The sequence below is a fragment of the Juglans regia genome, chromosome 1 (genome assembly GCF_001411555.2).
Source record: "Juglans regia cultivar Chandler chromosome 1, Walnut 2.0, whole genome shotgun sequence".
Lineage (NCBI taxonomy): Eukaryota > Viridiplantae > Streptophyta > Magnoliopsida > Fagales > Juglandaceae > Juglans > Juglans regia.
Genome location: NC_049901.1, coordinates 14,731,232 through 14,741,161, shown reverse-complemented (window position 1 = coordinate 14,741,161; position 9,930 = coordinate 14,731,232). Strand labels below are relative to the sequence as shown.

The 9,930-nt window shown below is 39.2% G+C and overlaps 1 protein-coding gene across 1 annotated transcript; it reads right to left on the bottom strand.

The window, feature by feature from the left end:
* Nucleotides 1-3,549: 3,549 nt before the first annotated feature.
* On the bottom strand, nucleotides 3,550-9,514 carry LOC109013241 (protein ALTERED PHOSPHATE STARVATION RESPONSE 1-like). The gene is made up of 5 exons (XM_018995270.2): nucleotides 7,425-9,514; nucleotides 7,116-7,190; nucleotides 6,565-6,779; nucleotides 4,625-4,848; nucleotides 3,550-4,487 (listed from the first exon to the last, which is right to left on the bottom strand). Exons 1-5 carry the CDS (start codon nucleotides 8,458-8,460, stop codon nucleotides 3,839-3,841), a joined length of 2,199 nt encoding a protein of 732 aa, XP_018850815.1. The 5' UTR covers nucleotides 8,461-9,514; the 3' UTR covers nucleotides 3,550-3,838.
* Between the last annotated feature and the right edge of the window lie 416 nt (nucleotides 9,515-9,930).

Sequence of the window (9,930 nt, the reverse complement as noted above, 5' to 3'; positions counted from 1 at the left end):
TCTATGTAATTCATTTTTTAAATTTTTTTAGATGATCATCTAACTTCATCTTCAACAGAGGCTGATGTGAGTCTCTCTTCCCATTGATGCTGAAAAACATTTAGAGCAAGTACTTTCTTCTTGCATAATCAGCCAACTCTTTTACTTGTATGATCAACATATATGTGTGCATTAAAATATATATATGTGGGCTGCTGTCTTTTTAAGAGATATTGGTAGTGTATATGCCTGTTATTTTGATTGCTTGTATACATAATACATCACAAGTACTTGGTGTTTATTTAAAGACTTCACCTCAGGTAGTTATGGTTTCCTAGGACAAATTCAGTGCACATCTATTAGCAGAGCTTGATGATAAGTATATATAGAGTGTTGTTCTTGCATCTAAATGTGCTATTAACTTCAGTATGGAAAATCTGCATGTGTAGATGTTTCTCCAGCAACTATGTTCATGAATGTGCATTTCTACCTTCATTTGAAAGAAAATTGATGTCAATATATAAGCAAACTATGTTCATAGCAATTTATATTTTGTAATTAGTAAAATTTTTGTTTTTTCAGGTTCTCTAATTTCTTATGACGTGCAGATGCAATTAGTAAACACTTTAAGAACACAAAAGTAGCTGAATAGATGGCAGTTTCAAACTTTCAATTGAAGCATTTTGTAATTTTGCATTTTGTAATGTAATGTAATTTAATTTAACATTTTTAATGTTTTTTAGTATCATCTGTTTGTTTGACACATTATATGTGGTTGAAGTAAACTTTTCTTTGTACTTTTTAAAATGAATATGGGTCTGTATATTTACGGGTCATTTTTAGATTTGGTGATCTTGAATTACATCTTCTAGGTTTTTTTTATTAATGTGGAAGGGCTCGTGTTTATTCTTAGAATTTTGTATATTTCTTTGTGCTTCTTGACGTGTTTGTGGATGATGAATTAGATATCTGTGGTAATTTGACTTATATGTAGAAATAAAATCAGATTTAATGCTTTGTAGGCCATTTTTACAATTTTTTTTTTTTTACATAAGATTTATATGATAATTAATATTTATTATGGTTTATCGTTAGGGTAGACATCTTCAATGTAACATGTTTTGTTGTTAAAAAGGGGATGTTATCTCTTATGGATCTATTAATCCTTGTTACTTTTCTTGGTTAAACAATTGAGCATCTAATTTATGAATTCTATTTTTAACTTTTGAAATCAATGCTCAACTTCACAGCATTATTTTGTTTTCCTGAAAAAAATTAGATACTTTAGGCTTTATTAAAAAAAAAAAAAAAATCGGTTTGAAGCCGGAACCCGGATTTCCAGGTTGCTTAAACCCGGATTCATCTTGGTTTCGAACTGGGTCATAACCCGAGTGTACCCGGGCCGAAACCCAGCCCTGTTTTGAAGCCCGAGTTCCAAGCCGGGTATATCCGAAAATCCGGTCCAAAACCCGGTTGAACACTCTTAAGCTCATGTTTGCCTTCTAGGAGCAAAAGGAGGTCTCCCGCTTGGAGGCTGAGAAGGCTGAACTGAAGGTAGTCCTGGACCAAGCCGACTGATACATCCGATTGCTAGAAGTTGACCTGGCTAGTTTATGCAAAGATGCAATTGTCCTTGGCAAAGAGCTTGATCGAGTCAGGAGGAAAGCTGCTCGTACTCATTTGGAGCTAAGGGTGCTCCAAAACGAGCGGGCTTTGACGGTCCCGCCTCGGGAGGGAGTTGGAAAAGGCGAGGAAGCGATGTAGTGAGCTAACTGAGGTTACGGTGAATGCTATTGAGGCGTGTCAACGCCTAGCGCTCGACCTAGATCAAAAGAGGGGAAAGTTGGGGGAGTTGTCCAACCGGCATGCGACGATAAGGAGAGACCGCGACATGATGGACTAGAGGTAGAGCGAACTGATGGACTCGATGCTTCGAATCGATAGGAGGGTTAAAGCTTGTGATAAGCATATTGAAGAGTTCAAGCTAACTAGTTTTGGTGAGGAGGTAGCTCACCTTTCCCCTCAACTCTTAACAGCCAAGTTGGTTCACAACAGAGGTTGAGGGCCTTCTTACTGGTGAACCCTTAGATCGACTTGAGGACGCTGAACCTCGAGCCTTTCCAGCCTGACCAGGCCTCTTGCCTATATGTCGACTCTCTTGGGCGGGACACAATGCCTGATTGGTTCCCAGCCCTAACCCCTCCAACACCTCCAGCTCCTCCCACTTGAGCTAATTGCCTTTCCTTTTGATTGTGATCCTTTTTGTTTGTAGTTTTTTTCCTTGGTTGTACTAGCCAACTTTGTATAGGACTGATGCTTTGAGTAAATGGACATTTTTCCTTATGTTAATTAATTGCAATAATTGCCTCTTGTCGTTTTGTTTTGTATGCTCTGTGTTTCATTCACTCGACATTTTTAACACATTTATGGGAGCTGCTATGGCAATGGTCGCATAGTCAAATGACTTGCACACGCTATTATCCATTTACAATGAGTCTGAGGACTCGACATTAGTGGTTAAGGGTCGCGCAGTCTGTGCGCCCTGTTATCGATCCAAAGCAAGTATGAGGACTCAATATTGGTGGGTGAGGGTCACGCAATCTGAGGACTTGCGTGCCCTATTGTTCATCCACAGTGAGTCTAAGGACTCGACATTAGTGGGCGAGACCTGTTATCCATCTATGAGTCTGAAGAGTCAACATTAGTGGTCAAGGGTCGCGCAGTCTGAGGACTTGCACGCCCTATTATTCATACACAGCGAGTCTGAGGACTCGACATTAGTGGTCGAGGGTCGTGCAGTCTAAGGACTTGGACACCCTATTATTCATCCATAGCAAATCTGAAGACTTGGCATTAGTGGTCGAGGGTCGGCAATATGAGGACTTGTGCACCCTATTGTTCATCCATAATGAGTCTAAGGACTCAACATTAATGGGCAAGAGTCGCGCAGTATGAGGATTTGCACGCCCTTTTGTTCATCCACAGCGAGTTTGAGGACTTGACTTTAGTGGGCAAGGGTCTCGTAATTCTAAGGACATTGCAAATCCCACAGACGATGCCACTATTTCATACGTGTTTCACTACCAACTAATCTCGACCGCTAACTTGCAACAAGGAAAGAGGGTGGCCTAGTGTGCCTGGTACACCTCTGATACATTAGAGATATGGGTGTATTGCTTGGCAATAAGGAGTTTGGATATGTTACATCGGACTGCTGGCTTTGGTCCTTCTATATAGGGGTGAGTGCTGCTGATAAAGACAGTTTAATCTTTCCCCAAATCTCTGGATTTTGATCGCCAAATTCTCGGAATACGATTGTAGAAGAAAATGGTTGACATATCGACAATAAATATCTCGCCGTTTCCTTGGGAGTAAATATCTTCTATTAGTATTATTTACCATAATAATTTTGTTGGGGGCGGTATGATCCCACGATAACGAGCATATAGTGTACCTGCATGTTTATAATCCGTTGGGCTCATTACACGGGCCTCTTACTCTGCATTGGGCCCGTCCAATAGAGATTAAAGTGACTCTGCAACTCAAATATGGCAAACGTAATGATTGGATTCTATAAAATCTCAGAAACATATTTATTATTTGCACACAAACTACCCAGTCAAAGACTCAAAAGTATTGAAACAACACGCATGTAACTTACACGCAGCAAATTTTATTCTACAACCCGTTGGAATAAACTCCGTGGAAGCGAGAGATCTGAACCCCTGTAAATTTGGGTTTGAGCTTCCCAAAATCTAGCCAAACTAGCATTCTCACACCACAGCCCCAAAGTATCTGTTCCCAATTGCACTTTGCTACTTTATGAAATTTACAAGTAACTCTGATAATCACATAAACTTTATGTTCTGGTTGGTCCACATTTCAAGTAACTAATTCGGGCTTCTTCATTTTGCTGCCTGATACCTTCATACATTTTCAATGAAGCCTCCGAAAAATTTTTCAGCCGATCAAGAATCTTTGTCAAACTTGTTTGTATGCAGAACAAGTTGGAAGAAGCATCATCGTCCTCATTTTCTTTACTTTCTGCTTCTCCATTTTCTGGATCAGCAGGCTTCTGTTTCTTCTGCAGTTGTTCAGCATGTTCGGTGATCAACTGGCACACATCCAATGAAAATGATTTGATGGCATTACTAAGTTCATCCGATGGCAAATCTTTAAGCCCAGCCGACCAATCCCGGCATAGAACAAATATGGGTGGGAACAGAACTCGACGAGGGGATAACGGCCTTCTGCTCTTGGAAGGTTCTCGGGGTAGGATGCAGATTTGCAGCCAACCATTTATAGCTTCCACATATGATGTGAGACTGTTGATCCAATTAGCAAAACTTAAGCCAAAGCATTCAGTCTCATATTGGAGTTGAGATATCATCTGCCCGTGGGTAGTTCCTTGGGGAGTTCTTGCTGAAGTCCTAGAATGGTATGCCAATGAGATGGTAATGTACTGTGCATGATGGCATTCGAGCATGGCTTTCCACATTCTGGTCAATCTACATAGGCTCAAAGGTAATATATAATTAATCCAGATTCAGATCCTGACAGTCTAAGAACATCAAAACAATGGCACAAGGTTCAATATACAATTTCTAGGAAATAAATGGAAGATAGGGGAAAAAAGAGTATTTACCCCTGGATCAACTCTACCAATTGGGGTTGTAACTCTTCATCCCTGATTTTCTCAATTCGCTTGGATATTAAATCAACAGAATGAATTGCCACTCTTATTTGTGAGTGAAGATCCTTTACAACTGCCCGGGTTTTGTCAATCACTGAAGTGCTACAATCCTTTGCAAATTGCTGCCTAAGCTGGTTACACCTCCGCTCGTACTCCTTCCTGATAGATTCACTGGCCTACCAAGAATCCAAAGGTGAAAATTTCAGTGAACAAGGAGTTGCAACTTTATATGCCGGCTAAGTTTAAAAAGGGGATCTTTTTTTGGGGGGTCAGTATGATTTGCATTGATCAAAATCTATAACTCTACATAACAGGAGCATTGATACGAGACACAAAAATTTGACAGCAAGGTCTACAGTATCAGCAAATGCAGGGAGTACATAAACCTACATCACAACTAGAACCTAACACAGGTTTATGAATACAACTCACTCCATTTAGACAGCTAAGAGAAAGACCAGGTAATAGCATATCATTTCCAGTAAATGTTTCAAAACAGCTAGAAGAATGCCACCCAAAAAAGCACTTCCTAAAACGATCCATGCCTAACTAACCCAAACAGAAGCACCAAACCACATCCTCGGAAAAATGCAGCAGCCACTAGGGAAGGAGAAGGACAAAAGGTACAAAAAGAAGTACCAAGCCAAGAATCCCAGCATAAACAAAAAAAAAAAAAAAAAGACATATACTCTCATCTGCATCTGTTGATACATTGACCTTGCAGCCAGCTCACAACAGAGTCCAGACACATTAGAAAAGAATGTTTTCAGAAAGATCCCAAATCAATAAGTCACATACCCATCCAGCTGCTGAGTTAGATAGCGATGGTTTCTTGGTATCTCTAAACTCCAGCTGATGAGTACTCTTCAAGTAGATACACTCTCAAATATATAAACATTAAAAGATGGGGAAGAAAGTGCTGTTAATTTGATTCTGGAAGTGTAAACTTTGTAATGGTAAGGTAAAAAAAATCCCCTCATTGCCCATTCCATTCCCTAGAACAAGAGGCCAATCAATAGGCAGAATTTTTAAAGGGTTTTATACACATAACCCACTCAATCGACCACCCAATGTTCAATCATCCCCTCCAATTTATCAATTTTGGCAATCAAGCCCTCAAACTACCAAAAAACCATGATGCTCTCCTCTTTCCACTTGAAAAGACAAAAATTAACCTTAAAAACTCAAAATACAAACACCCCAATTAAATTAAAGAAAAAAAAAACCAAAAACAAGTACATTTAACATTTTTTGTCCATGCAAAAAAGGTGGCACCTGAATCATGAAAGAACAATCATATATTTGAAATATTATTCCATGAAGCATCTTTTAAATATAACAGGTTATCAGACTTGTATTTACAGCACATAAAAGTATATCTTACAAGAATTAGGATGCCATAATACACTAGAATATGTACACGTTTCATAAAGTAAATAACATACGATCCAAAACAAGATACCATAATGCAGTTAAAATCTGAAATCAACATAAAGCCAATCGCTTTTAAAAGGACTCGTAAGATGCTATCTTTGATAGAGCTCCCAAACACGATTCATATTAAGAGCATATTTATGTCCTGAGTCATGAAGTTGTGATCAGTTTAGTATTGAGAATGCTCCATGATAAATAACACCAGATCCCATATAATGAGTTGAGATGTGATAAGATGAGATGAGAGTTAAAAGTTGAATAAAATGTCGTTAGAATATAGTTTTTTAATATTATTTTGGTTTTGAGATTTGAAAAAGTTGAATTATTTATTATATTTTATTTGAAAGTTTGGGAAAGTTATAATGATTAGATGAGATGAGACGAGACGAGTTAAGATCAACTCATTATCCAAACAAGACTTAAGAGATCAAGAAGATGTTTTAGCTCCAACTACATACCTTTACTTCGTCATAAATTTTTCTCTCCCATGCATACAGTCGGTCTAGGGTAGATGAATGACTTCCCGCAATCATGCAGAACTCTTCACCAAAATCACTTATGCTGTCATCGGTATCTTCTTTAGATGCTGTGCCAAGAGGATTCCTAGACGAGGATGACCTTGAAGATGTTGTCCGCTTCCATGTAATAACCTTAGTTACATTTTGTGAAGGTTCTACACAAACACAGAAAACCAATATTAAGGCAAGGGTGTGCAGGAAATGTTGAAAGTGTCCCCTGACAAAAGTTGTACTTCATTAAGCCTGAGATTTGAAAGGTGTTCTCTCAGTTGGCTGTACATTATGCAGATGATAGCCTTATTAATTGAAACTCGTAAATTCCTAAGCAAAGCAAAAATATATTGAAACATAATATTAACTAAAGCAGTCTCTCATTGTTTTGTTTTATTAGATACAGCTTTCTACATCTTTTAAATATGGCTACTATACCCAGATTTTTCCAAGGTTCAATGCAACCGATCATTGGTGCTACGTGAAAAGCTAGAAATTACCATGGGTAACAAATGCAGGTTTGCAATGGCAGCAAACAAGCTGGAAAGCTCCCAAAGCCAAGGCAGATGATTTCCCTACAAGAATTGAGTTATTATTAGAAGCTAGCAGAAAAAATTCAATAACAAATAACTTACAAATAAAGTCAAGTAAATATTTATATTTAAGCCAGCATAAGTATAAAGGGAATTTGCATTACATGATAAATAATTAGAAAGCAATTCAGTAGATCGAGTGATAAACACAATTCTCTAATAAAATGGCTACCTTTCACTTAATTAAAAAAATAAAACAAAAACCACAATGACTACCTTTCATCTCAGAAAATCCAACCCCGATTTTGTTTGCCTCTAGCATCCTGGAGACCTCCCTACCGGATTCAGAAGCTCGGAAGAAGCGATGCTCTATATCCTTTATGCTCAAAAGAAAATCTTTAGCTCTGTGAGTAATGAACTCTGAAGGGTCCTCTCTTTCTGCACATAATTCTTTCTCCGCCATTGTTTTCTCCCTCTTTGAACTGGACTTTTCTAGAGCAGAAGAATCAGGTAACCTATTAACATTATTAGGTCCCGATCCTAGCCGATTCACTTTACCATCAATCGTTTGTTGAGAACCTTCAACTCCTCTTGAAGTAATTAAATGAGCGTAATCATTACGCTCAACTGATGCACAATTTGTATCATATCGAATAGCTAAATTACCAGGAATTTCACCAACATTTAGCTCTGATTTGGGCCTAAACGTTCCTTCGTGACGTTCATCAGTCCCACCTAAATCAACTTTGCTTTTGAACTGTCTCCATCCACTCATATCATCTAACTCCACATCCAACCCACTCTGGCCCACAAACCTAAAGCTCTCACTATCATCAATGGGGTCAAAGAAATCCCAAGAACCTGACTCCAGAGGAGGTGGAGGGGGTGGTGGCATTGGAAATGCCATTGATTCCTCATCCACATAACTATCACCACCATTCGGATTGACCACAAAAGTCAGAGCACCACTACCCCTTGACCTCATATAACTTAAAGCCGCCACAGGTGGCGAAATTGGGCTCTCATTGTGCAATGGTGAGTCCGAGACTTCGGCAACATGTGATGGAGAAGGAGATGGGTAAGACGAATGCGATGGGGTCTTATCCGAGGTCAGTAATGATGGTTCTATCAAGACCTCTGCCTCAGCATACTGCCGAAGAGCAATGCCAATGTTTCTGAGGGATTGGAGGTAAGATAGATGAGCAGCTGCAAGGGAGTACCTTGAATCAATGGCCTGCTTGATGAGTCTCCTCCGTTCTGTACAGAGACGGAGAGCTTCACTTTTCTTAGTTTTGGAGTTCGTACAACCCATTTTCACCACAAGTTTGAGGCGAGGTCAAAACAATATATCCGATTTTTCAGAGTCCAAACATAACCTCCAGCAAAAACACACATCAATAAAATCACAGTGAGCCTAAAGATTCAACCTTACGGTGAAAATTTGACAAACCCCATTTCAAGAGCCTTCACAGAGAATCTCTCAATAATATAAATCCCACTTGAACCAGACCTTGTACAAAATTAAGAATTCAGACACCCATAATATTTTCCGGGTAAACAAACACTCGAAAAAAAATCCACTTAAACGCCTAAGCAGCCAACTCTCTGGTGAGATTGTACAACTCACTTCATTAATCAAAGTAACAAACCTTAATGTGCAAGCCTCCAAAGTGAAATATAAAAAACACCAAAAACTCACTTCAACAGGACTTAAAAATCAAAGAGTCCTTATTTCCACGAACCCTGATCATGTGGTCTTGATCAGAGGAAAACAGAGCAACCTTTTCCGCGAGAAACCCACTTAACGATAAAGCTTGGCTCAGAGAAAAGGGAAAGACACAGATGATAAAAATGAGAGCAAATCGTAGGACCTCCTTTCACACTCTGCTCAGAGACCGAAACAGAGGACTGGTTGTTTTCATGAAAGACAGTGAAGCAGAGCACGCAAGAGATGTAGTAGGGGAGAGGATAATAAAATCGAAGCCATCATCCGAAACTCGAACATACTGAAAGGGATTAATTGAAGAACATGAGCGTATCCGCTTCCACTTGGCGGCAATGGTTCCGAGATTTTGCAAAGAAGCGTAAGATGATAAAAGATGTAGTACCAAGGAAAACCAGACGTGGAAAGCAGTGAGAGCGATGAAGGAATCTGCTACAGCTACAGTTAAGACTACACGGAAGGAGCCTCGATATGTGTGTCTAAATGGGAACAATTATTTCATTGCAGTTCATTTATAACAAAAAATTAATGAAATTGCGGAGTAGAAAGAAAGAGGAACTGCTCGAATTTTTTTCTCTTTCTTAAAACGATTTTTTATCGTTTTTCTTTGTCTAAAAACCGACTCTGGTGGGTTACAGGGCAGAGAGGGAGGTTGTAGGAGCATTAAAAACCGAAGAGAAAATACTTTGCTTTATACAGAGAGCACACAGTGACAGAGTGAGAGTTGTCTGGCAAAAATGACTGTTGTTATTGGAAAGGGAGTGTTTGGCCGACATGTTTGCCCGCGTGTTTTCCCGAGGGAGTCTGTAACGGCTCCTTAAAACCCGCTTCGTTTTTGGAGGGGGATTGAGTTCCTACTTCTCTTTCCGCACCCAAAAGAAGGAAAGTAAAAAGTATCATCAAATCATCAAATTACCTTTATAACACTAATTTGCTGTGGTATTGGTAGCAGGTAGGGTTGAAAATCGATGAGCTCGGCGCGATTTTGGTGTCAAATTGATGCCGAACCAATGTCTGCTATGAGATGAAAAAATCGGCCGAAACCGATCGATTAGAGGA

Excerpts from the sequence above, each read along its gene's own strand:
- LOC109013241 (XM_018995270.2), bottom strand. The coding sequence starts at position 8,460 with ATGGGTTGTACGAACTCCAAAACTAAGAAAAGTGAAGCTCTCCGTCTC. Across the intron at positions 4,849-6,564 it reads AAATTTATGACGAAGTAAAG|GCCAGTGAATCTATCAGGAA; the intron begins GTATGTAGTTGG and ends GATTCTTGGTAG. Across the intron at positions 4,488-4,624 it reads TTGGTAGAGTTGATCCAGGG|ATTGACCAGAATGTGGAAAG; the intron begins GTAAATACTCTT and ends GAGCCTATGTAG.